The sequence below is a fragment of the Macrotis lagotis genome, chromosome 7, assembly GCF_037893015.1.
Source record: "Macrotis lagotis isolate mMagLag1 chromosome 7, bilby.v1.9.chrom.fasta, whole genome shotgun sequence".
Taxonomy (NCBI): domain Eukaryota; kingdom Metazoa; phylum Chordata; class Mammalia; order Peramelemorphia; family Peramelidae; genus Macrotis; species Macrotis lagotis.
Window position 1 is genome coordinate 218,634,253 of NC_133664.1, and position 27,941 is coordinate 218,662,193.

Genomic DNA, 27,941 nt, shown 5'->3' on the forward strand with positions numbered 1-27,941 from the left:
CTAATTCTCTATTTTAACTATGCAAAATTAACTTTTCTAAGTTGTTATTGAAACACTTTGAAAAACCATGTTAAACTGTTTTTTGCTTACTATGCTTACTAAATACTAAATCAGTCTTGTTTTGTTTCAGATTGCCCGTTGCAAACAGCTCATCTGTGACCCTAGTTATGTAAAAGAGAGAGTAAAAAAAGTAGGCCAGGTGATCAGAGTTATCTGTATCCTAAGCCATCCAATTAAGAACACTAATGATGCCAATTCATGCCAGATCATCATTCCACAGAACCAGGTCAACCGGAAATCAGGTGAGTTGTAAAGGTTGGGAGAATGATTGACTTTAAAAGTTTGGGGGGGCCGATAGGTGTCGCAGAGCACCAGCCCTGGAGTCAGGAGGACCCGAGTTCAATTCTGCCCTTAGACACTTAATAATCACTTAGCTGTGTGGCTAACCCATTGCCTTGCAAAAACCTGAAAAAAAAGTTTTGGAAATTTCCAACCTCCCTTACTTGTATGAAAATCAAATTGTCATTCATTGGTTTTTTCTTTCTCATGACATAAAAAATAAATGACATCACATTTGTTGAGGGAAAAAGTAGTTTATAAGGGAGGGGGAGGTATATTCTCTTTAGAATTGCTTGGAGCAGTGAAGCCTTAGACAACTTTTTAAGAGACTGGTTTGTACTTTTTTCCTCGAAAGAAATCATGATGATTTTGGAGCTAGACGGGACATTAGATATCTACTCAGGCTTTTCAATTAAAACACTCAGAAATAAAAGTGATTTTTGCCCAAACTAGAGATAGAGGTAGGCCTAGGATGTGACTTTGGTGTGACTTTGGTTCAGGAACCAGTTTTAAAAAATTATATAAACCTAGTTTATCATCCTAGTAAATTATAAAGACTTAATGTAGAAAATGAGCATTAATGGTTTGTTGCAGACATCTACGTTTGCATGATTTCTTCTGCACACAATGTGGCTGCACAAGGAAAGTATATTGCTATTGTTAGCACTACTGTGGAAACCAGAGAGCCTGAGAAGGAAATCAGACCAGCATTAGAACTTTTGGAGCCAATTGAACAGAAGTAAGTATCTTTTCCCCCTTGATTGAAAAGTAGGTCCTGGTTCCAGAGAGGGCAAACATAATTTCTATACATGCATAGTTTTGAAGGCAAATCTTTGAATGGTATTACCTTGTTTCCTCCTCAAATGTTTGATGCAAAGTAAGTGCTATGTCTTAGGAAAGATACAAAGATTATTAAAATTCATTTACATTCTGATCTTTTTTTTTTCCCTTCAGATTTGTTAGCATCAATGATCTGTTTGTTCCAACTGATTTGGGAACAGAAAGTCAGGTTAGTAATTGGGATGGAGGCTGTATAGATCTGGGCTTTCTCAGTAGGCATTTCAAAATCATTTGTCTCAATTTTATTTTTCCAGATCTTCATTTCTCGCACTTATGATGCTACAACTCACTTTGAGACAACTTGTGATGATATTAAAGATATCTACAAGAGGATGACAGGGTCTGAATTTGACTTTGAAGAAATGAAACGAAAGAAAAATGACATTTATGGGGAAGACTAATAGCAGTAATATGCTAAATCCAATTAGGAGAAGTTTAAATTTCAGCTAATACAGAGTTATATCAAGAACATTATTATGAAATCAATATTGTATGGCCTGCTTTTGTAATCACTTCTTGAGATTGAAGAGTACTATACCCTTAAATGTTCCCCTCTCCACTTCACCTTATCATGTATTACTTTCTCTCCTGGGATGACTGTCTAGAAGTGACATATTGCTAACATTATGGGGTGTGTGTGTGTTGTGTGTGTGTGTGTGTGTGTGTGTGTGTCTGTCTGTCTGTCTGCATTTTTAAGGGAAGGCACAGTTTAAACATAAAAAATAGAACTTGATACACAATTTGTATCTTTACTAGTATGGCCTTTTCATCTCTATGTTTATTGGGGTTCCTCTTGATTCTTCTAAGTTCATGTGCTCTCTTAACATTAAGAAAACTATAAATTGAACACTCCAGTGTTGGGCAGCATCTCAAGTTCCATAACCTTCAGTTTTGTCTCTAGTGTTAATGACAGTGCCATAACTAATCAGTTATGGGCATAGATTTCTAATCCAGCTTTAGCTTTGTTTACATAATTTAGGGAGAGGCCTGTGTGCCCAAAGGCTCTTTTGGTGTTTTAATCTAATAAAACCGATTTTAAAAAGTAATATTAGCAGGCAAGATATGAAAGTACCTTTTATCCCTCTGGTAATTTGAATGGACCAAACCACAATTAATTTGACAGAGCCACCAGGCCCATGTTTAATAAAATGGCTCTAAATGATTTCTGTACTGCAAAGTAAAGCCAAACTCTGGAAACCAGTACCTGTTTATTGATCTGTTTGCTTTCCTAACTAAGGTTGTCACTGGCCATACCTGATGCCTTCTCGTGAACATACACATGGCACACCAGAAATGTGGTTTACAACCTGCATTAGGGAAGAGAACTTTTGCTTTGCACCAACTCAGTAGGTGCAATTCCTAATTAGATATCACTTAACAACCATGTTAAGGGGAAAGAATAAACAACTTCTCTATTTTGGTATATGTAAGAGAATTAAATCTGCTTTTATTTCTTCCGAGAAACTGTTAGAACTTGGCTGAATGCTAGCTATGGGGCTAATTGGGGTATTCTTGTTAACCCTGGTTGTTTTTTCACCAACTTTTTTTTTTTGCAAGGCAAATGGGGTTAAGTGGCTTGCCCAAGGCCACACAGCTAGGTAATTATTAAGAGTCTGAGGCCGCATTTGAACTCGGGTACTCCTGACTCCAGGGCCAGTGCTCTATAAGAGCGCCAACTTTGAATCAAGAGATTAATCTACTGCTCTTTACTGCATGTAAGCCTACAAGATGAAATCAATCTTTCATAGTGACCAAATGGAAGAAACCTGGTAAATTCATGAAACTATAATTGTGGAACATATATTCTGTGCAAATAACTACATCCATCCTACAGTTTCCTTCTTGGAGACAGTAACATTCAGGTTAAAATGATTTAATTGTTAGCTGTGTAAAGTCACCTCTCAGAAATAAAAATTCTAGAAGGCTACATGATGAGATCCTTGAAGCAAAACTAAACCTGATGGTATCCAATATATCCAAGTAGTTTGGTCTGGATCTGGGGCCCATATCTAGAACTCTTGAAAAGCTAGTATTCTAGTGGGGAATATGAGAGAACGCCACCAAAATTTAAAAGAAAGTCCTTAATGGGAACTAATTCATTTTTGTGTTCAAAGGTTTCAAAATCATTCAGGGAAAAATATTTTATTTGTTTTTATTTTTTAAAAATTAGGTATAAAACCCATCCTCCAAATAGATACCACATATCTTATACAAAGTTTCTGTTTAGCTTTGAAGTGTTCAAAGACTACTATAGAAATTTTTGAAATACCACAAACATATGATTATTATTATTACTCAGAATGTAGTGAGTTATTTACAAAAACTGAACTGCAAATAGGTACAATTTGGGGAAAAAAATTAAATTCACGTAGTGTAGACTAATACATATTCTAGAAGATGGGTAAAATGTAGAAAAACAATTTCAGACCATCACGTGTACTACTTATGCCTTATTTACATAAACAACCATAAAAAATACACTTGTTAAAATGAAGTTTTACATTACAGTTTTCCAACTTCAGTAACATTTTCCTATTTCTCATTTTAATAATGTATGCTACTAACTTTATTAAAATGCATCCTGTTTAAAAATAATTTAAAAGTCTATAATCCAAAGCTTAACAGTTTGCCATTCTGAAATGAATCACATTTCAGCAGACTATATATTATTGAAAGGAAAATGATCCCCTAAGGATGTCTGCTTTATAATGAAAAATTTATAATTAAGTGTGAAAAGTAGATTCAGGAAGAAATCCTGAAAGTGTCAGTCTGACTGGGGTTGGGGAGGGCAGAACAGGAAGACAGGCCTTATTTCATCATGGTAGTTAGTCTTGGAAATCATCAGGGCTGGTATTTTCATCACCTAGACAAAGATAAAATTAATGATCAATACTCAGAAGCTAGGCAAATTTGTGCACAAATAAAATTTGAATAGATCATCCTAGAAATCCAGGCAATCATTGAGATAAGCAATTTTTGGACTGGTTGTGTGCTTTTGGAATTTCTGTTCATGGTGAAAGCAACTGTTATGTTCCCTTATGGAAGTTCTGGACTTATAGATGTCACTTCATAAAAATTACACCTATATAATTTACAACCTCCACCAAAATTTATTACCTTACTGGGAACACAGAACAAAAAATTTTTAAATACAGAATTAGTGACAGTCACTGTTAGCCACACTGAGTCTGTCCATTGTTCAAATTGATTACAGGATGACATAGGCTTTTATTTCCAGAAGACCTACGTCACAGAGGAATTGCTATCCGGATTCATGGAAGGAGTATCTACACTAATGAAATCGCAATTTATTCAGGAACTGAATAAACTTGTTTCACAAGTTTACATTTTCTCCTACCGATGAAGATGTAGAACCCAAGGTTACATAGGCAATTTTAACCAGATTTCTGAAATTGTTTTCTTAAAATACATGTGTGTATGTTTATAATGTTTAATCACACAAGGTAAATAGAAAAGATTATGATAAAATTATACTCACCAATAGGTTGCCTTAAATGGAGCTGCTTTTTGTACAATTCCTGCAAAGTTATTTACATCAGTAACAAGGATTCCACTATTTTCAAATATCTCTCTGGAGGTATTCAGTTTATCTATTAAAAAAACCCAAAACTTGGTTACAAAAAAGATGGCAATAGTAAAATGTCTCCATATACAAACCCACTGGGTATTTTATTCAAAAGGTAATAGCATTGTCATGTGAAAAAATCCAGGAAACAAGGAAAGCCCTGAGAAGATTCTCATATATACATATATGTGTAATATAGATGAAAAACTTGAGTAACATCAGAAACTTTAAGGTACTTCAATTATCAGACCCCATATGTTAAAACTGTTAGTAACTAACCATTTCTTGACTTTCTTAAAAACAACTTAAGGAACTGATTTCTAATGTGTGCAACTAAGGAAGAAGCAGGTTATAATTTTCTGTTATCTATTTGGGGGGGGCAAGGCAATGGGGTTAAGTGACCTGTCCAAGGTCACACAGCTAGGTAATTATTAAGTGTCTGAGGCAGGATTTGAACTCAGGTCCTGACTAACCACTATGCTATATTTTTCTGTGAACATTTGATTCTTACTTAGTCTCATGAGAAATACTACACTGAACATCTCTAAAAATAACATGGCAAACTTGGCAATATGGCCGAAGTTCATGAAAATGTAGTGAAATAAACTATCAAATTTAAATACATCTAAAGAGCCATTACGTGGCTTACAAACAAAATGGGTAAAAATCCTCTTTCGTATGTCATCGGAAATTATAAACACTTATTTCTACCAATTAGTAATTAGTAAATATTATGAACATATCACTAGCCTACATAAACTTACAAATATTTGCTAAGTATTCTGGTATTCTAATAACTATAGTGGGACAGAGAAAGGCAGATTTTACCCAGCTATTTACCTGTTAGGTACACAGCAAATCTGGCATTGATGTGCAGAACTTGTAAGTTCAGTAGACATTTCAAATATTCTGATTTTGTCGATGATTTGGAATCACAATGATGATAATGAAGCACTTCAATGATATTTGCACTCTGGTATGATTTCAGTATTGTATTCTTGCTATGAGCAATTGAATTTACTCTGGAAAAGAGAGTAGGATTGTTACTAATTCAATTCAGCTGAGACGAATATGTAATCTATAAACTTCATTTTACATATTACATTCAAACATATTTCAGGTTTTTGGTATATAGTACATTGTTAACCTGAATTACTACATTGCCTCAGACATTTAAATTCCCAAATTATAATAACTATACTCTTTGCTTTAAGGTTTACAGAATGATTTCTTCATAATGACCTTATGAGGAAAGTTGGTCACTTCAGTCATTTCAGATTCTGTGACCCATTTGAGACTTTTTTTTTGCCAAAATACTGGGGTGGTTTGCCAATTCCTTTTCCCATTCATTTTACAGATGAGAAAACTGAGAGGACCAAGGTTAAGTGATGTGCTGAGTGTCATACAGCCAGTAAGTGTCTGAGGCTGGAGTTGAACTCAGGGCCACACTTGATCCACTTTGCCCTCCTACAAATCTAAAGTCAAGAACCTTAAAAAGAACAATACTTCCAAGCAGAGCCGTTGGCCATCATCCTGAAAAGAAATAATTTGATATGGACTAGCAATAGCCCTTGCAGGTGTTAGTCACAGTTAATTAAGAAATAGAAATGAAAAGTTCTTGCCACCTTGGGCTCCTTAGTACTGAAAGAAATTTAATGATCTTGTTAAAGGAAATGACATTGAAGAAATCTGCTTTGCCATTGCATCCTGCAGACCTTTTCATCTAAGATGTGTTGACTCCCCCAGTAGAGTCTGGGTTCCATGAAGTAACTATGTTACAGATCAGTTTGTATCCCCAGCACTTTGCACTTTACTAAATATATTGGTTTATTCATTTATGTCTGGCCAAAACTTCAGACTTCTCTCCAAAACTATCTAAAAGCCAAGTATAATTTGCTTCTGGGTGACTAAAAAAATTTTTTTTTTTTTAGTGGTGGTGATGGTTTAGCAGAAGTACTTGGTTACAGCAAATATTTGAAAAATGGAAAAAAGTTTATCTCCCAATCGGTGATATGTTTCAATTATTTGTGTAATGTCAAATAATTTATTTTTAATTGATAAGAACATAGCAGGTACTTAATATTAGAGCTAGAAAGGAATAAATCTTCTACCCTTTTAAAAATACATTCTAATTTTAATGACCTTTAAAATACATGGTTTGTTCAGCACAAAGAAGCAGACATCTTCCAACATTATTCCTATTGATCAAATTGTGGCATATACTCTGGCATCTCCATTAAGGATGCTCAATAAAAAGGTAAAAGAAGCCATAAGTCTGATGAATAAAAATGCTTTCTCTTGATGAGTTCTTAGTAGATAATGGATTTTTAGTTTGTGAGATAATGAAAACTCAGAGAACACTTACCTTACATCCTCCTTTAGTTTTTTACTTTCTCTATAATGAAGCAACCATTTCCACCTTCCGTTTGCATTTAGTTTTTCCAAGATTTTCACAATTTCCTTTAGCTGAACTGTAGAAAAGAATTTAATATCAACAACTGCTGGGTCCCAATCCAACAATCCTGGCTTACAAGGAGCACATTTTTAGGTTTATCTGAACATTACTAATGCCTTCTTTGGACTCAGGACAGTAGATACCAATCCTATTCATATGCTACATTTCAAATACACATCTTTACCAAATGCCACCCCCTGACACTATGACATGTGTAGTGAAGGGGAGGCACAACAGTGTAATAACAGGATTATTTTATTCATTAGCATCTGAAACACTGAGGTATTTATAAGGCATACCAAAACCAAAATGCTTGGATCCCAGATAATTCATTTTCAAGATGTCATATCCTTTTGCCTTTCTTGTATTAAACTTTTTAAATCTTCTAATTCTAGGTCAATATCACCTGAGAAACACAGTTGACTGTGATTTCTTTGTAGTCAAGGCATGATGTGATCCTAACAGAAATTTTTATCCTGGTTAATATTCTATATCATAAATATATTAAGTGTCTGAGGATCCAAACAAATCCTCTTTATTTTTGATTCCTTTGGATTGTACTACATCTGGTATCCTGCCTGAATGACAACTTTCAAATAAACTATCTGCCAGAGTTCCAAAGAAAGAGTGGGGGGGGGGGGGGAGAAGGACAAACCTAATGTTACAGCTTCTAATACTTTGTCATCGGACACCACAAAGCCTCCTGTACCAAACAGCTCCTGATAGGTACCATCCAGGATATCTCCTGGGCTGTCAACTCCAGCAAACATGACACTGGGGAACTGCTTCAGTCTCAGCAAAGAAGGAATCTGTCCAAAACAAAACAACCATCTAGTTAAGGCACATCCATTGTATTCTGTTTACCCATAACACATTTTTCGCTTGGACTTGTTTTTCTCATCTTCAAAGCTTTCATGTGTGTGTGTGTGTGTGTGTGTGTGTGTGTGTGTGTGTGTGTGTGTGTGTGTAAAACCTTCCTCTGTGATAGTCTTAATTGTTACTATTCTCTTTCCTCTAATTCTATGTATGTTGCTTATCCATATGTATATATGCCCTTGTAGAGGACAAGAACAATTTCATGCTTTTTTAAAAAAAAACTTGTAATCCTGAGAACATTGCTGAGCTGAGAATCCTTTTCATTTCAGTTGGTTATTTTAAGGGAAGTGTGCCACAATATGAAAGGCTGTAAATATATTAAGTTATTAAAAACAGACCTCTCAACTTATGAAGCAGGAAGATAGGAAATACTGAGTGGATATAAATTAATCATGACAATCCATTTTAATAATAGGCATGAAAAGTAATTGGCTAAGTCATCCAGTTGTTCACTTCTACTTCTCTATCATAATCTGACACATTGGTGTCAGTGCTACCTACAGATTTCATGTTAGAGTAGATTGATGAGAGGACACTTGTAGAAGAATATTCATGGTTAGTGTTAAGTGTCCTTGAAATAGAGAATGTGACAGCAAATACCCTCTTTAAAAGGTTGCAGAGGCATCCATCACATATTTTACATAATTAAGAAGTTAATTTTGGCTTTCTTGTCTCTTTGTTACAATAGCTTTCTCTATCATAACTGATAACACTGTCCTTTCTCTACAACAGTGTTGTAGAATCTTTAAAATGGATAAGAAGCCAAAAAATAAAAACAATTTATAAGAGGATACAAAACTATAATCACTTTACAATATATTCAATCTGCATAAAAATTAAGCTGTCTCCAAAGTATCTTATACCTACCAAACTGACAAAAATAAGCAAAAGTAACATAAATTATGCACAACTATGGGCAAGTGCAAGGTGTGATGCTTAGATCCAAACTCGGGAATCTGCAGAGCTCAGACAAAGAAGTGATTGAACTTTGCTCTGGATCATAAAACTTTTGAAAGCATGCAGCTCTCCAGTTTATCGGTTCTTGAGAACTTGGAACATTCTACACCAAGAAAGAAGCAAACAAAATCAAAATGGCATGACCTCAACCCTTACATTCCCCCCAAAATAACTGTGAACATTCCTCTAAATACCTGTGGCTCTAAGAGAAAGTTCAAAGAAACAAGTAGGCTAAAGGCTCAATCCAAGAAAAAGAGAATGATTATAAACATCAAAAGAAAAAAGGTACAAAGGCACAAGTGCAACTAAAAATCCTAGAAAAAAATGAAAACTTTTTAAAAACGTAAAAACCAAATGAGATCAATGGAAAAAAAATTGGGAAAAGAAACGAGAGGTAAAGAAAGATTTGGAAAAATAAGGTATAAAAATATTACCAAGAAACAAGCTTCCTGAAATTAGAATAAATCAAAGAGAAGCTAATTTTTTTCACATAATAATAAGAAATATTAAAGTAAAAAGAATGAAAAAAAAATGAAAGATGTAAGATATCTTATGGGGAAAAAAGAGACTTGGAAAACAAACCAACGACAGATAACTCAAGAATCAATGACTACCTGAAAGCAAAGTCCAGAAAGAGAATTCTCAACAGCAAATTTCAAGAAATCTTTAAAAAAAAAAAACCCAATCTTTTAGAACGAGAGGGCAAATAAATATAGAAGAATCCACTGGTCATATCTTGTAAGAAATTTCAAAATACATTATCTGCATAATCCAGAACTTCAAAGTCAAAGATAAAAAATGCAAGCAATCAGAAAGAAAAAATTCAAATATCAAGGAGCCATAGTCAAGTTTACATATCAATTTGGATGCCACCACCATAAAGGAGTAGAGAGCATAAAATATTTCAGAAAGCAGAAGATAAAAATTTATAGTCAAGAATAAATTACATAGCAAAGTAGAATATAGACATTTAAGAAATGGAGATCCTTCCAAATATTCCTGATGAAAAACTAGAGCTGACTGAAAACTCTGGATCGTAACTAAGGAGTCATAAAAAACATGAGTTGAACTTGGGCAATCAATACTAATGAGATGCATCTCTTAGAATTCTATCAACATCAGGGGTCTTAAAGGGAGTCTAATTAGAGGATCTGGGAGTGCTTCTGTTTTGTTTTCATGATCTTAAAAACACAATGAAGTGGTGGAGTGAATAGGCAACACTTCAATCCCCAACTGGCCAAAAAGAGGAAAGAAAACACACACACACACACACACACACACACACACACACAGTCTCTCTCTCAATCTCTCTCTCCCCCTTTCACATGTTCCTCTCTCTCTCTCTCTCTCTCTCTCTCTCTCTCTCTCCATTCAACAGGTAGGAAAAGTGAGAGCCAAAGGGACAAAGAGGGAAAGTAGAGGAAAGAAAACACACACACACACACACACACACACACACACACACACACACACACAAAAGTCTCTTCATTCAACAGGTAGGAAAAGTGAGAGACAAAGGGACAAAGAGGGGAAGTAAAGTAAGAGGAAGTAGATTAAGGGAGTGATTAGGTCTAACCATAATAAATCCTAAGGAGGGGGAAATCTTGAAGAAGGGTTTAAAAGACAGCATAAGAATGTGTGATTGCATGCTGAGTGAAAGAAAGAGAAAAGGGGGGCTTAAGGGAGGAGAAATAAATTGCACCAAATCTGAGCCCTTCTCTTCTCTCACAAGTAGGTGACACACTGTCTAACCTCAACCAAGTCAATAAACTCAGTTTCCTCATTTGTATAATGAGAATAATAAAGGATTGAGGATTGTTCTGAGGAACAAATAAAATAATAATTGTAAAGTGCTTAACACAGTGGCTGGCTAAATATGAATGTTAGCTATTATTATTTATAAAGAGAATTTGTTATTTGTTATTATAAAGAGAACACAAAATTAACAATAATTACTAATTAGCCTCATGAATTCATAAAATGGAAAAGAAACTGATTAGGCAGATTCAACAATATGTGTTTTATAAGAAACAAGTTAAAATAAGGAACTGAGGAAAATCTATTATGATTCAGTTAAAATAAAAAGGACAGGAGTGATCTCATTCAAGGCAATAGTAAAAAGTAAGAGAAACGAAGTAAAGTTATTTTAATTTACTCCATTCAGATTTACATAAATATAAACAAAAAAAGGTGAAAGACTTAAGCATAATTTTAGAAAAGTTAGCCTATGATATAGCTGTAGAGATTACTTAATGAGGATTTAGTAATACACCCACAATCATGCATATTATTTCTCAGCTATACATGACACACCTTTACAAAACTGATAACAAGGACACAAAATCACCACAAATAAATTAGAAAAGCAGACATAATACGCACATCTTTTGTGGACCTTGATGCAATAAAATTATATTCAAAGAATATAATGAAATGATTTAAAAACTTGAGACAAATCTATTCTAAAGAAAAGATGTTTAGGGTGGCTAGGTGGTGCAGTGAATAAAGCACTGTTCTTGGAGTCAGGAGTACCTGGGTTCAAATCCGGTCTCAGACACTTAATGATTACCTAGCTGTGTGGCCTTGGGCAAGCCACTTAACCCCATTTGCCTTGCCAAAAACCTAAATTAAATAAATAAATAAATAAACAAACTAACAAATAAATAAATAAATAAAAGATGTTTCAAAGAACAATTACAGAATCAATTATTAATTTTATTAGAGATGATGAAACAATAGCAAAGTTTTTGGAAACTAGTCAAACCAGTCTTTAGCAGAAAAATTTTAACAGATCAACAAATTATAAAACAAAAAAACAAAAGAAAATCCAACAAATGTTTCTAAAAACTCCAATCAATTTTTTTTAAAGTTTTTGCAAGGCAAATGGAGTTAGAGTGGCTTGCCCAAAGCCACACAGCTAGGTAATTATTAAGTGTCTGTGGTCACATTTGAACTCAGGTATTCCTGACTCCAGGGCTGGTGCTCTATCGACTGCACCACCTAGCTGCCCTGTAGACAATTTTCTTTTTCTTTTTTTTAGGTTTTTGCAAGGCAAATGGGGTTAAGTGGCTTGCCCAAGGCCACACAGCTAGGTAATTATTAAGTGTCTGAGACTGCATTTGAACCCAGGTACTCCTGACTCCAAGGCGGGTGCTTCATCCACTATGCCACCTAGCCGCCCTATGCAGTCAATTTTCAACACAGAAATCCTAAAAACCAAAGAAGAGAACACAACTGAAAGAAAAGAAATGAATAAGTAAAATTAAGAACTCTTCTATTTAAAAAAAAGTAAAATAATTAAAATATTAGCTAATTTGTTTACAAAAACAAAATCAAATAATATCAAAATAATAAAAAATTACTGAAACCTATTTCATCTAATTATGTACCTACAAAACTGACTAAATGAAATATATAAATATTTACAAAAATATGAATATTCACTTTATTTCTTTCTAGGCAATTATTAAGTGTCTGAAGCTGGATTTGAACTCAAGTCCACCTCACTCCAGGGCCAGTGCTTTATCCACTGTGCCACCTAACAGCCCCCTGAATATTCAGTTTAAAAGAGGGACTTAACTCCAGTATCAGAAAAAGAAATTAAGAAACTCCCAAAAGGAAAAATACCACAAATAAATGGATTTACAAGTGAATTCTTTCAACATTTAAAACCATTTCAAATATCACAAAAACTGTAGAAAAAAAATAGGAAAAAAATCCTCCCCCGAAATTCTGACTTTGATACAAAAATATTCTTAAAGCTTCATTCATCAAAGAGGAAAACTCAAAACAGAAAACTACAGACTACTATCTCTAATGAATATCAATTCAAATATTTTAAATAAAATTTTATTTTTTTTTAGATTTTTTTTTTTTTTGCAAGGCAATGGGGTTAAGTGGCTTGCCCAAGGCCACACAGCTAGGTAATTATTAAGTGTCTGAGGCCGAATTTGAACCCAGGTACTCCTGACTCCAGGGCCGGTGCTTTATCCACTGCGCCACCTAGCCGCCCCTTAAATAAAATTTTAGCAAGATGAATACAGCAATGTATTACACAAAGATAATAGACTATGATCAGAATGATTTTCTGGACCACGACTGTAGGACTGGTTCTATATTAGGGAAACATCATTTTCTTAGAGAGATGACCACATTAAAAAAGAAAAGAAAAACATACTAACAGAAGCAGAAAAGATAAATAATATTGATAAAACCCATTTTGTTTTTTAAAGGTAGAATAGGGATAAATAGAAAAATAATAGCAATCTATATTGAAGAGCTTGCAGTTTCTGTTTATGAGGATAAAGGCCTTCCCAATAAAATCAGGGATAAAGTAAAAGTTGTCTATTACTACCATTATTATCTAATAAAGTGCTAGAAAATCCTGGTTACAGTAATAAGAAAAAAAACACAAGAAATTAAAGGGATAAGCATAGGAAAGAAAAAAATTCTATAGCTTTTTTTTGCAAATGACTTAGAAGATTCTAGAATGTCAAATAAAAAACCTAATTTAAACAATTAACCACTTCAACAAGGCTGTAGGATATAAAATAACCTATATAAATCATCAGGAGTTCTGTATATTACAAACAAAATCCATCAGGAAGAGAGACAGAAAGATTACGTTTAAAGTAACTACAGAAAATATAAAATACTTGATAAGACATACAAAGGAACTATTATGACTACAGCTATAAAATACACAAGTGAAGACACCTAAATGTTGGGAAAATATTAATTTTTCATGAGCAGATAAAGGAAATATAATAAAAATGACAATATATCTAGTGAAAGGGATAATCATAAAGGGTCAGCATATTTTAAGAAACCCAACTTATTAGGAATTATAAATCAATGTAATAAACATAATTTCCCTAGATTTTGAAACTGTTATATGTCTCTTACCAAAGAATATCATTTGATGTCAATTTGGAAAAAAGTCTCCAGTTGAATGTCTTTTAGGGATCTGTGTTTGGCTCTGTACTATTTAGTATTTTTATCAGTGATTTAGATTAAAAGCATTGGAAAAAATCTTTATTAAGGTGAACTCACCACCAATGAGGAGGAAATTAAAGTAATAATTCTAAATTATTTTGCCCAACTCTATGCCAATAAATTTGATTATCTAAGTAAAATGGGTGAATATTTCCAAAAATATAAGTTGCCCAGGTTAAATGAAGAAGAGATTAAATACCTAAACTACCCTATCTCAGAAAAAGAAATTCAACAAGCCATTACTGAACTCCCTAAAAAAAAAATCTCCAGGGCCTGATGGATTCACAAGTGAATTCTACCAAACATTTAAGGAACAACTGGTCCCAATTCTATATAAACTCTTTGGAAAAATAGGGAAAGATGGAAGTCTGCCTAACTCTTTCTATGAAACCAATATGGTGCTGTTACCTAAACCAGGAAGAGTTAAAACAGAGAAAGAAAATTATAGACCTATTTCCCTGATGAATATAGATGCAAAAATCCTAAATAAAATCTTAGCAAAACGATTACAAGTTATCCCTAGGATAATACATTATGATCAAGTAGGATTTATTCCAGGAATGCAGGGTTGGTTCAATATTAGGAAAACTGTTAGTATACTCAATTATATCAACAACAAACCTATCAGAAACCATATGATCATATCAATAGATGCTGAAAAAGCTTTTGACAAAATACAGCATCCATTCCTATAAAAAAAGTAGAGAGTGTAGGAATAAATGGACTGTTCCTTAAAATAATTAGCATTATCTATCTGAAACCATCAACAAGCATTATATTCAATGAGGAGAGGCTAGAGGCATTCTCAGTAAGATCAGGAGTGAAACAAGGGTGCCCATTATCACCACTATTAATATTGTATTAGAAATGTTAGCATCAGCAATTAGAGAAGAAAAAGAAACTGAAGGAATTAGAATTGGGAAGGAAGAGACAAAACTCTCACTCTTTGCAGATGACCTAAAGAATCCCAAGAAATCATCCAAAAAACTACTGGAAACAATTAGCAATTTTAGCAAAGTTGCAGGTTATAAAATAAACCCTCATAAATCCTCAATTTTTCTATATACGTCTAGCAAGATACAGCAGGAAGAGCTAGAAAGAGAAATCCCATTCAAAGTAACCTCAGACAATATAAAATACTTGGGAGTCTATTTGCCAAGACAGACTCAGAATCTTTTTGAAAACAATTATAAAACACTTCTCACACAAATTAAATCAGATTTAAATAACTGGGCAAATATCAACTGCTCATGGATAGCTAGAGCTAATATAATAAAAATGACAATTCTACCAAGACAATCAAAATTCCAAAAAATTACTTTAATGAGTTAGAAAAAATTGTAAGTAAATTCATATGGAGAAATAAAAAGTCAAGAATTGCCAGGAGCTTAATGAAAAAAAGTGCAAAAGAAGGTGGCTTAGCCCTAGCTGATCTAAAATTATATTATAAAGCATCAGTCATCAAAACTGTTTGGTATTGGCTAAGAAATAGAGTGGTGGACCAGTGGAATAGACTACGTGTAAAAGCAGGAGAGGATTATAGTAATCTGCTGTTTGATAAACCCAAAGAGTCCAGCCATCTGGATAAAAACTCCCTCTTTGATAAAAACTGCTGGGATAATTGGAAGTTAGTATGGAAGAAACTTAGATTAGACCAACACCTCACACCCTTTACCAAGATAAGATCCAAATGGTTACTTAGACATAAGACATTAGACTTAGACATAAAAAACAATACTATAAGCAAATTAGAAGATCAAGGACTAGTTTATCTGTCAGCTCTATGGAAAGGGGAGCAGTTTATGACTAAGGAAGAGTTGGAGAACATCACCAAAAACCAATGAGATGATTTCAATTACATTAAATGAAAAAGCTTTTGCACAGATAAAACCAATGTAACCAAGATCAAAAGAAATGTAGTAAATTGGGAAACAAATCTTTACAACTAATGATTCTGACAAAGGACTATTTCTAAAATATACAGAGAACTGAGTCATATTTTTAAAACAAAAAGCCATTCCCCAATTGACAAATGGTCAAAGGATATGCAAAGGCAATTTACAGATGAGGAGATCAAAGCAATCCATAGCTATATGAAAAAATGAGAAATGCAAATTAAAGCTTCTCTGAGGTACCACCTCACACCTCTCAGAATGGCCAATATGACCAGGAAGGATAATGATCATTGTTGGAAGGGTTGTGGGAAATCTGGGACATTATTACACTGTTGGTGGCACTGTGAACTCATCCAACCCTTCTGGAGAGCTATTTGGAACTATGCCCAAAGAGCAACAAAAATGTGCATACCCTTTGACCCATCAATACCACTACTGGGTCTATACCCTGAAGAGATGAGGAAAAAGGGTAAAAACATTACTTGTACAAAAATATTTATAGCAGCCCTGTTTGTGGTCGAAAAAAATTGGAAATCAAGTAAATGTCCTTCAATTGGGGAATGGCTTAGCAAACTGTGGTATATGTATGTCATGGAACACTATTGTTCTATTAGAAACCAGGAGGGATGGGATTTCAGGGAAGCCTGGAGGGATTTGCATGAACTGATGCTGAGTGAGATGAGCAGAACCAGAAAAACACTGTACACCCTAACAGCAACATGGGGGTGATGTTCAACCTTGAAGGACTTGCTCATTCTATCAGATTCTATCAGTGCAACAATCAGGAACAATTTTGGGCTGTCTGCAAAGGAGAGTGCCATCTGTATCCAGATAAGGAGCTGTGGAGTTTGAACAAAGTTCAAGGACTATTCCCTTTAATTTAGAAAAAAACAGATATCTTTTTGTCTGATCTTGTTACCTCTTAGACTTCTCTTCTTTTAAGGATATGATTTTTCTCTCTCATCACACCCAATTTGCATCAAGGTATAACAAGGAAACACAGTAAAGACTGACAGATTGCTTTCCGCAGGGGGAGGGAAGTAAGATTGGGGGGAAAATTGTAAAACTCAAATAATATCTTTAATAAAAATTAATTAAAAAAATCTTTATTATTCAAAGCAAGCACAGATAAATAAAAACTGGATGACAGAACCAGAATCCAAACTACTTCAATGGATTCTATCAACTTAAGCACAACAAGGATAAATCTAAATTTGATTTCAAAAGATCAAGTTTACATATTGGAAAAGGCATCACCTTAGTGTAGGCTTACATAAAAAAATATGAGGGTTCTGGGATCACAAAGTCAATCATGTAATATGGCAGGTAAGTGACATTTTATTTACAAAAGCTACTGGGTTTTTGACCTTTGCAAGACTAAATCACAACCTACTGAAAACTGGAATGGACAACTATAGGAATTCTACATTCAAATTCAATGGAATGGTCTAGCAGTATTTCAAGATCTTTACTGAGTCAAAAATTCACTACAATTTTAGATCAGTTTTTTGAAAATAGAAATTATAATGCAACATCAGGACTGCATTTTAAGTATTATGCAAAGAAATCTATACAAATGAAATTTAAGACTGACATAGAAGGCTTGTTATAGAGATATATTTTTAAAGAATAAGGAGACATTAATCCTGTTATTCTTTGCCTTAGACAGACCATGCCTAAAATATTGTGCGCTGATCTAGATGCCACATTTTAGTAAGTACACTGAGTAGCTGAAAAGGGTAAGCATGATACCTACTGGCCTCCAACTTATGGCATATGATAACTGTCTAAGGAAACTGATGACTTTTATCTTGGAGGAAGTAAGCCTTAGTAAAATCATGACAGCTATCTTCAAATATTTAAAGGTCTATCACATAGAAGAGTTTAAGACATATTTTGACTGGCTCCAGGCCAAAAACAGAAGAGGCTTTTCAGGGGACAGTAGGTTTTTTCCCAATGAAAGCCTTTAAGCAATGGCATGATTATTGATTATGTTAATTATGATAGCAAGGGAATTTCTATTCAGATAGGCAGGCCTTTGAGGTCCCTTACCAATACTACAATTCTGTAACTCTGGTTTTGTTTTTAAAAATTAAGTTTAAAATAAACTTTTTTTTAAAATAAAAGATAAAATGAGAAAATGAATTGAAATATTACCATAAATGATTAAAAGGTGACCAACACCCTGATTCCTGTGAAATCAATTAAAATTATTTGAAATCAATATTCTGCAAGAAATATTTTTTAACCTACTTGATGCACTTGTGTTGATATGTCCTCATTTTTAATGATGATTATTAGTGTGTCACTCTCCCTGTGTAATGCCTGACAGAAATGCTGGGGTTCAATTTCTTGATGACCCTCTTTCCTCAGTAAACTCTGAAATATAGGAATACAGTCATGTTAGCAAAAAAATACATTAAAAATAATACAACAATTTCCTAAAACTTGTCAAATTATGTTCCATAAAAGAAATTTAAATAGTTTTTACGTTTTACTGTAAAATACCTTCTAGTACAATATTCGGAACTTTTCTGAGTGATGTTATAAATACAATAACCTCTGATTTAGTATCTTTCTGAGAAAGGTATGATGACTATGAAAAAATAAGGTTTTTATAAAAAATAGAAATTTAAATTTTATAACCAAATGCCTGCTGTTTCATTGAAAAACAGTTACCCCCGAAGACTACCATACCATTGTTCCAAACATTTTCAGCTCTTTTTGTTATTGCTTTAACAACATATTAAATAACAAACTAGCCAATATTTAATGGAAAAATATCTACAAATCAATTAGAACCAAATCTAGTGAACAGTAGTAGGTGATTAAGTTGGGTACAAGTTAATTAGAGCTAAAACTGGAAAACAGTAATGAATGATTAAGCTGGGTAATATTTTTGGTCAAAAAACATTACCATAGAAACTACATTATGAGATGAAGCACCACTGAGTCACAATTCATTTTGTATATAAGAAAGGAAAATCATCACAAACACTACTTTTAGAAAACATGAGGGCATGGTATAGCAACTCAAATTATATTATGTGCTAAATGTCAGAAAGATAGAGAGCTTTAGGGAAAAATGAGAGATATAGTTCTGCCTAAGCAAGGGGAAGAAGCAAATAAGAACCCCTTGGGGAAAAAAAATTGGTTGCTAATAGCTTATTAGATGTTAAGAAGAAAAAATAAGTTTCTGAGGACAAAAACATATTGTTGTCTATCCATTCTTGGGGTTTTTTTTGCAAGGCAATGGGGTTTAGTGACTTGCCCAAGGTCACACAGCTAGGCAATTATTACATGGCTGAGATCACATTTGAACTCAGGTCCTTCTGGCTCCAGGGTTGGTGTTCTATGCACTGTGCCACCTAGCTGCCCTGACTAAATTACTTATATCTATAGTTTCCCATTAATGACTGTTGTTTCTTCTTTCCACATATAATTCAGATTTATTCATCCAAAAAAGATTTCTTATACCTTCTGCTTTATGACAAAACCATTACTTAATCATAATAAAAATCTAAAGTTATAATACTGGACAGAGGGATAAAATCCCAATTTTTATGAATAGGAAAACAGAGATTAGACAAAAAAGGTCTACCAAAAATAAAGATGGTATGACTATCTAATGATTAAAGATAGAAAGAATAATTAGCAGAAATCAGGATCTTGTTTACAATTCTATTTAAAAGAATAATCATAATTTTATTTAGAATGTTGTTTAATCTATAAGTAAATTCTAGTTTTGTACTTTTTATATATCATAGACTCAGTCTTAATCGGTACTTTCAAACTCTGCATAATATATGGTATATAATACAAGTTGCCCTGCCCCCACAAAAAGTAGTCTAATTCTATTTTAAGATATCTGATCCCAATAGAGGTGTGTTCAAAATTCCAGAAATTAAAAAAAAATTGTGTTTCTTATAATGGCATACCAGAAGTCTGTGCACAAACCTTTCTCTGAAAGGCCAGTAGAATTCATGTAAAATTACCAGAGAAAGATCCTGAAAGAAACATTAAGGTGGACATGGATGATAAATAAAAGAGAAACTGAGAAATTAAATCAAAGTTGTAGTATTTATCCTGTCTTAAAAAAGTGAAAATAAAATTCTAAACACAAGCAGATAAAAACTCGTACAACTAAAGATGCAACAAACATTCACATGATTAGTTGAAATATGAATTCCTTTTCTTGCCCAATTGCACTAGAATGGCACAGAGATATTCTTAAGAAGTGGGCTGTGTGGATGGGGGTAAGGAAGTAAACCTACATTAAATTAGGTAGATCCTCTATGGAGCATGTACAGGAAAACATTAAGGTAAATCTCATGGTAAGAGAAAAAGCAACTAAGGGGAGGCAACTTGTGTTATTGAAAGTTTAACTCAAATGGATGAAACCACATATCATGCAAAGTTTGAAAGTCCTGATTACGACTGAGTCTATATGATATAATGAAAAGTCCAATTATAGAATTTACTTATAGCTATTAATAGATTAAACAAAATATTCTAAATGAAATCATGATTACTCTTTTAAACAGATCTTCAAACAAGATACTGATTTTTGCTACTTAATTCTTTCTTTCCATATTTCCAGTTCTATATTCAGCAATGTCAAATGTGGCATAATTTTTTTTATTTTTTAGGTTTTTGCAAGTCAATGGGGTTAAGTGGCTTGCCCAAGGCCACATAGCTAGGTAATTATTAAGTGTCTGAGGCTGGATTTAAACTCAGATACTCCTGACTCCAGGGCCAGTGCTCTATCCACTGAGCCACCTAGCCGCCCTAGCATAATCAATTTAAAGTATTGTTCTATTTAAGCTTTTTAGATGGAATATAACATCTAGAACTGAGTCTCTTAAAATAAAAATATCAACTCTCCTTTATGTAGACAAATCTGCTCAACTTTAGAGTAATGTCTTCTAATCAAAGTACAAATACCAGTACCATCAAAAACCACAGGTTTTGGAAGAAAAAAGCGATTATAACATCTAAACTTAGTTATATAATTTGAAATTGGTAAAGTTTATATGCTAACAGTATGATTCAAATCAAGAATCTGAGAACTAAATAAAAATAGTCAAAAATAAAAGAAAGATTTGACACCTTACCCTTGTTCTGATAAAGAATGAACTATCTTCTGTTTCAACCAAGTAGAATAGGAAGGTGTTTTTGCAAGCTTCTTTTATAACGCTTTTTAGTTTGACATGCAAGCTGGAACACAAGTCTGTAATCATGTGTTCATAGGAAGCCATCCTCCTTGGGAAAGATGCTATCTTCGGTGATGTAGCCTTTTCAGAGGCAACATTCAGATCATTAGCTTGGTAATTCATTTGGCTATTATTAAGTATCACCTTATTGAATTCAGCATATTCATTAAGAATGAGTGAGATGTCATTCCGAGAGTCTTTCAGCTTACTATTGTATCTCAATTTATTGAGGTGGAAGGGAATGGCTGGATCTCTCTCAGCATTTGGAATAGTTCTACCCTGGCTACACTTGTCTTGCCTAGAAGAGGAAAGACTGTCTAAGTCATTATGCTTTGGACTTTTTGTGCGCCAGCTTGAGGTATGTTGTTTTGGTTCTGAGTGTACAATTGTTACCAGCAGAGGGCTTCTGCTCCTGGAGGTTGGCTGTGTAATTGGAGTCTCAGTTACTTTTGTCAAAGGGAAGACTCCAACAGTTGTCTGAATATGTGATTCCTTTGGCAAAGGACTAGAAGTAGTGGTAGAGAGGTGAGATTTCCCATTCTTTACCATTTGTTTTAGCTTATGTACAAACCGCAGATATTCTAGATCCAAAGTATTCTGGGTAGGATCATCTGCCACCTGCCAGGTACTTGTCCAGGAGCTGATTAAACCACATGGAGCTGTGACACAGGGGTGCTGCTTCAGGTTATGTAAAGTCCTAGTGGTGTCTTTGAGCTTCTTAGTTACAGTAAAATTGGTATATGTTCTGGGAGTGCCATGAAGATCTCGAATTTTAATGTAAAAGGGCACATACTTATTCCCTTTCTTTAATCCAGTTGACCAATTTCTTTGCTGGGTACCTTCATCTGCTTCTGGATCTTTATGAGAAAAATTCCAGCTCTCAATGTCACTACTTGTTGTAACAGTCCTACTATTCATCAGAATATCATAATTAGTACCTTCTTCCACTTTGTTGGGATGATTTGTCCTCAAGGGACAAGAATCTTCTAACTGCACCTGGGAGTGTTTAATATCCTCAAAACATTCTAGGTCAGATTCTCCAGAAAGTGATTCATAATAAATTTCAGTGTTCAAATTTATGTCCGTATTTTTATCAGGCGATTTTATTTCTCTATCAGTTCCAATCCTCTCTATGGCATTCTCATATTCTACAAAATCTATAGGGGCTTCCCAAGGAGGTTTATGAATAGCTAAAGCAGAATGTTCTTCCCCTATGTTTTTGGTTATGTTTGTCACATTTTGGCATGCACCACTACACATCAGGTTAGATTGTTTGGTGGCAAAAACACAACATGACTTATCTTTTGTTTCACATACTGAAATTTCCTGATTAACTTGTGTTTTTTCCTCCCCTTTTAACAATGATGTGAAGCTTGACCCAAGACTAGTTTCTTTTAAATTGATGGACTCTTCATGAAAAGTAGAAATAACTTCATCATTATTGTGAATTTTGACCACTGAAATGGCATGTTCTTGAAACCTTTCTTCATTTAGTTGTTCTGAATTACTTTTATGTGAAGCATCATCCATAGAAATACAACTATTTGGGTTCTTTGAAGGTGTACACATTGGTATAAAATCAGATTGATCAACTGAAGTCAAATAATCATAATCATTTTGCCCATGTAAATTCTTCCTATTGTTCAAAGGGTTATTCTTGTGGTCAGACAAATTGCTTGTTACATCTGATTCAGCTGAAGAATGGATTTTCTCAGCAATAGACCTATTTTCTAGCACCTTTCTAAGACAAAGTGGAGGTTTATGGGTGTCTGAAACAGTATGTGTTAAATCCAAATTTTTGTTTTCCTCACTAGTTTGTGGCAAAGGATTCTCTGATCTTTCCAATTCCTGAAAAGAAATCTTATAGTCTTCACATTTAGTAATTGAAGTGGTCTGATTTAATACTGTATCACAACACTGAAACTTTCCTGGGAAAAATCTTGCATCATCATACTTATTTTGGACTACATGGTCTTCAGCTGCTCTTCCATGAAGAAGTAAGTGATTTTCTTTTTGTTCTGTACAGTCAATTAAGGGTAAAGCCATTTCAGTAGAAAGGTTTGTTGGTTTCCCCTGCATTGTGGTAGGCTTTCTTCCTGGTAAAATATGACTAGTAGATGCACTATCTTCTTCTCCTGAAGATAAATCTATTGACTGAATTTGGGTGGCTTTACTAACTTCTTTAGATATTGGATTGTGGAGTTCTAACATCTGAATAGGCATATCTTGAGACAGTGATGTTTCTTTAGATGGCACCTGATCATCTGGAATTGAAGCTGGTGACACTGGCTCAATTAAGGCACCATCAAAGGGTGAGTTAGAGATAATATTAACTTCCCGTCCAATCCCAAGTGCACATGATTCCTTAGCAAGTACTACAGTAACTGGATCTACAGCATCTCTTTTACACTCTTTATTTTCTAATGGTTTTTGCAACACTGCAGTATGAAGTGAAGAATATTCAGAAGAATCAGTTTCTCTGTTTTTGGGGAAAGTTGCATTTACTGGTTCAATTATTTCTTCAGCTACAACTTGAAGTTCTACGTTCTCTAATGGAACAGTCTGAATTTGCATAATTTCATCAGATTGTGCTTGGTCTCCAGGACTTGTAGGTGGTGATATTGTTAGTGCTAGTTCAATATCTGAATCATCTGATAACTCTATGCTGACTGCCTCTCTGCCCAAAGATATTCGAGTTTCTTTGGAAAATGCTAAGTTAACTGATTCAAAATTCATTTCTTCATTGTTCAAGCCATTCTCATTTGCCTCCTTTTCCAAAGAATAATTTAATTTAGTAGTTCTTGATGGAATATGCCCAGCTGAACCAGTTTGTTTGCTTTCCATGGGGGCAAAAGTAGGTGTTAAAACTAGTTCTTCAACCTGGGAAGATTCTATAACCTCTTCAGAAGATATACTGTAGAGGCCTGGAGTCTGCAGAAATGTATCAGGAGGTAGTTTTATTTCCTCAGAAGTTGCCCGATCACTAGAACTTCCAACTGATGAAACTGGCCCAACTAGTACTGTATTAGATGGTGATGTTGATAGTGAAATGGGAACTTCCTTCTGAAGTGAGCCAGTTTCTTTGGCAAGAGACTCTCTAGCAACAGAAGAAGTACAGTGGTACTTAGTTCCTGTTGATGAAGATGCTGCCATAGAGGGATTGTCTTTGAGATCTTGATCTGCAGATGAAGTACATTGTGCTTGAGCTGCTTCCCTGAAAGGGATTTGTTGTCTAAGACTTTCAACAGGTGATACTTTTTTAATCAATTCTCTATCAGAGTCTGATATTTTATCAGCTCCACTTGCAAATCCTGTTTCCATAGGTAGACAGGTATTTTTCTCAAAAGTGAAAGTAATTGGTTCCAAATTGATCATTACATATTCCAGATCGCCATCTTTGTTTTCTAATGACTCTTGATTTTCTGTCACTTTTCTGGGGCTGCTATGCTCTGTAATGTTTTGTAAAGTATTTGTTTTTTTGTTTAGTGTTTCATAGAGAGATTCATCTCTGTCTTCTAGAGTTTGGTTCATAGAAGTTCCAGAGGTCACTGTCTGATCATTGATCCCATTTTGAGATACAGCCCTTGAGTTAACAAGTTTCTGCGAATTTTCATTTTCAACAGTAACAGAAGGTTCTCTAGTTTGGGTACTTGCATTACTAGAAAGCACAATATTTGGCATCTCTATATTAGTTGGTAATTCCTGTTCCACTCTTTTTCTAATTACCTGAAATGATAAAAAGTTTAGAGTTCACTAGGCCAAATATAAAAAGTTCTTATTTTTATACACAGTAAAATGCAAGCTGTTTGCAGGCAGAGGCAGCTTCATTTTTTACCTTTTTTCTTAGTACCTATCCCAATGCTTTAAAAATGTTTACTGAAAACTGGATGATCATTAACTGAAAAGTGTCTGAAAAAATCATGGCATATGAATGCAATAGAATATCATCATGCAGTAAGAAATAAGCAGAACTAAAAGAACAATGACTATATCAAAGCATCAGCTGTGCAGATCACTAAAAAGAAAAGTCAGATTGTGACAGATACAGAAGGACTGCTAGGGTGAAATGTTGCAACCACTTTCATGAACTATGAACTAGAAAATTTTGTTTAATTGTTATGTCATGAAAGGGTTCAGGATTCCAGTTAGTGGTGGAAAGGAGAAGAGGAGTCCAGAAATGACTTTCATGTAAAGACAAAAGATAACTAGAAAATTTATATTTAAAAATGTTTGTCACCACTTGCTTGCTCTGCAGCACAACTTTCTCCACCTCTATTCAGAAGTACGTGAATAGAAGCAGTCTCAGTCGTCATCCTTCTCAACCTCCATGTATATTTGACTCTATTGATCACTTTCTCTGGATTTTTGAGTCTCCCTCCTTCCTTTCTGGCTACTCCTCGGTCTCCTTTGTGGCTAATCACACAAACTGATTGGGGGCTTCTTCTGTCTTTTTTTTTTTTAACATTCATTTAAAAAATTTTAAATTCCAAATTTTGTTCCATTCTCTCTAGCCCCTTCCCCACTCACTGATAAGAAATATGGTATCATTATACATGTGAAGTTATGAAAAAAACACATTACCATATCAGCCACGTTACCCTCCTCCCACCCCCCAAAAGGCAAGAAAAAAAAGTATGTTTCTTTTTGTACTTAGGAGTTCATCAAGTTCTCTCTTTGGAGGTGGACAGTCCTTCAAAATTATTGTGGAGCCTAGTACCACCTATCTGCCTTTTAATGTTATACCAACAAATTAAAAATTCTTTCACAAGTATAGACTTTTTCTATTCTCCAAGTTTCCATGTTTATGACTGCCAAAACTCATGTCAAAAATTTCTTCTGACAACAGTTAATGAATGATATGCTTAATAATATTAATGACCCTTTATAAATAATATTTTTGAATCAAAGCTATTATAAGCTATACACTGAAATCCAACTGCAGACACAAATAGGGCTTACTATAGTATAAAGCCTATTAACAGAAGAGCTCTAATAGGCATCACAACACCCTAGTAGGAGATAAAGCTATGGATTTTAAAATGGCAGCTGCCTTTGTCACATCAAAAATATTGTTACAACTTAGATATTTATGCCACTTGGGACCCTGAAACCCCAGTATTTAACAACAGGTAAGTAGGGAAATTATTTTCCAGGTCAGAAGAATTATTCCATGTGGATCTACTGACCAGGTCCCACAAATCCAAGAATCTTCCTTTTCTCTGCAACTATTTCTTTCCTCTCTCAAATGAGCAGTTTTCTCTAGTACAAAATTAAGACAGGACTTAGCTCTTTCTGCTATTAATCAACAGTATCTTGAAGTGATGCTATTCTTCACACCCAAAGCTTTATTGGTATGTTTTCCTTTTATACTTTATTATACAAAGAGGAGTATCAACTCTTACAAATCAATCTAATGCCATATACTAAATATCATTTCTATTTAACAAAACAATGAAAATTATCCCCAAAAGAACATCAATATTTGTTTTGTTCAGTCCTACCTCATTATTAGAAGAACAGATAGTATTCTGGAATTCTGAGTCATTCTGATGGTCCTCTCCTGCTAAAGTAGCTCTCTCTTCCAAGCCACTTGTGGAAGGCTTGAGGCTGGTGCAGGCCAATAATATTCCAGTGGTAGAACTACTTGAAGTCCAACTGGACTCCAATGGGGAATCTACAGAATGTCTTTTCACACTTAGACATTCTTCATTAACTTCACTAAAATCCAAGGGATCCAAAGTACTATTTATGGAAACATATTTTGCTGGATTGCTATGCTCTACAACTTTTCGAGCTGAGGGTATAACTTTATTTTGATTGCTGTAAAACAGAGCTACCCACATATGAAGAATAAGTTTCACTTCTTCTACATTATCTGGCACATCAGCATTCCAGGGTCTGAAGGAATAAAGGAGGAAAAAAAATCATATTGTATCACTGAAAATAAGTTTTTGCAAATGAACAAAAATTTTTCATTATTGCAGGAACATCAATTTAAAAATAGACAAAGTATGAAGCAATAATTAAAGAAAAAACAGATAAATTGTTAATTTTAATTATAATTAATAATTTATTAATATAAAAGATTCAAGATACTACGGTACACAAACACTAATTCCTACAGTAGTCTCTTTCAAGTGTGAGCTGGCCACACTGTAGGAGTCATGCTGAAATTGAAATCAGGATCCGAGTTAAAATTCTATTTATATTATTCCTTACTTAAAATCTTGAGCAAGTGATTTAACTTCTATGAACTTTAATTGCTCACCTGCAAAAGGATAGGATTGGTTTAGATATTCTTTGCAGATATTTCCAACTCTAACTAACTTCTCCCCTACCCCATTCTAGTCATTACTTTGCAATTTCAGATGTACCACACAGAATTTTATGTTTATCTTCCCTTAAGAAAAAAGGAAAAATAGGAGTGGAAGATCATCCATGACAAACTCTTCACTTTCCAAATCCTCAATTTGGTAAATTTGGTATGAGGTGCTATACCTCTGAATACTAAGAGATTAACAAAACTAGAACCCAGAAAATATGAAATTCAAAATAAAATACTCATATTAAGAACTAGAGACACAATTTTCATGTCTTTCTCAAATAGGTGAGATATGTAGGTTACTTTTAAATATGAAACTGTCTATCAGATCTAGTTTTATGTTTTTTAAAAAAAGATTAAAATTATTCTTAAATTCCACATCAAGAGTATTTCTTTCCAATATTCTAGTTTAAAAAAGCAATTTTAAAAAAATTCTTACTCCAAAGTCCTTATTATGTCTAAA

The 27,941-nt window shown here is 34.0% G+C and overlaps 2 protein-coding genes across 4 annotated transcripts in view; one reads left to right on the forward strand and one right to left on the reverse strand.

Moving 5' to 3' along the window:
- GDI2 (GDP dissociation inhibitor 2) overlaps positions 1-2,379 on the forward strand; it is a 34,569-nt gene extending 32,190 nt beyond the window's left edge. Inside the window, exons 8-11 of the mRNA XM_074194912.1 lie at positions 131-302; positions 934-1,078; positions 1,294-1,348; positions 1,434-2,379. Coding sequence (XP_074051013.1) covers positions 131-302; positions 934-1,078; positions 1,294-1,348; positions 1,434-1,580 — 519 coding nt within the window. The 3' untranslated portion in view covers positions 1,581-2,379. The remainder of the gene's footprint in view (positions 1-130; positions 303-933; positions 1,079-1,293; positions 1,349-1,433) is intronic.
- Positions 2,380-3,305: 926 nt separating this feature from the next.
- Positions 3,306-27,941, reverse strand: part of TASOR2 (transcription activation suppressor family member 2) — a 57,123-nt gene continuing 32,487 nt past the window's right edge. For 2 of the 3 annotated variants that reach the window (XM_074194909.1, XM_074194910.1), the window contains exons 12-19: positions 26,658-27,054; positions 21,058-24,882; positions 18,197-18,322; positions 7,876-8,029; positions 7,131-7,236; positions 5,606-5,787; positions 4,679-4,790; positions 3,306-4,042 (exon numbers count right to left, since the gene is read on the reverse strand). In XM_074194909.1, the coding sequence (XP_074051010.1) occupies positions 4,039-4,042; positions 4,679-4,790; positions 5,606-5,787; positions 7,131-7,236; positions 7,876-8,029; positions 18,197-18,322; positions 21,058-24,882; positions 26,658-27,054 (4,906 nt within the window). In that variant the 3' untranslated portion in view covers positions 3,306-4,038. Of the gene's footprint in view, positions 4,043-4,674; positions 4,791-5,605; positions 5,788-7,130; positions 7,237-7,875; positions 8,030-18,196; positions 18,323-21,057; positions 24,883-26,657; positions 27,055-27,941 lie in introns of those variants that run through there. The other variant, XM_074194911.1, reaches the window with a different exon arrangement.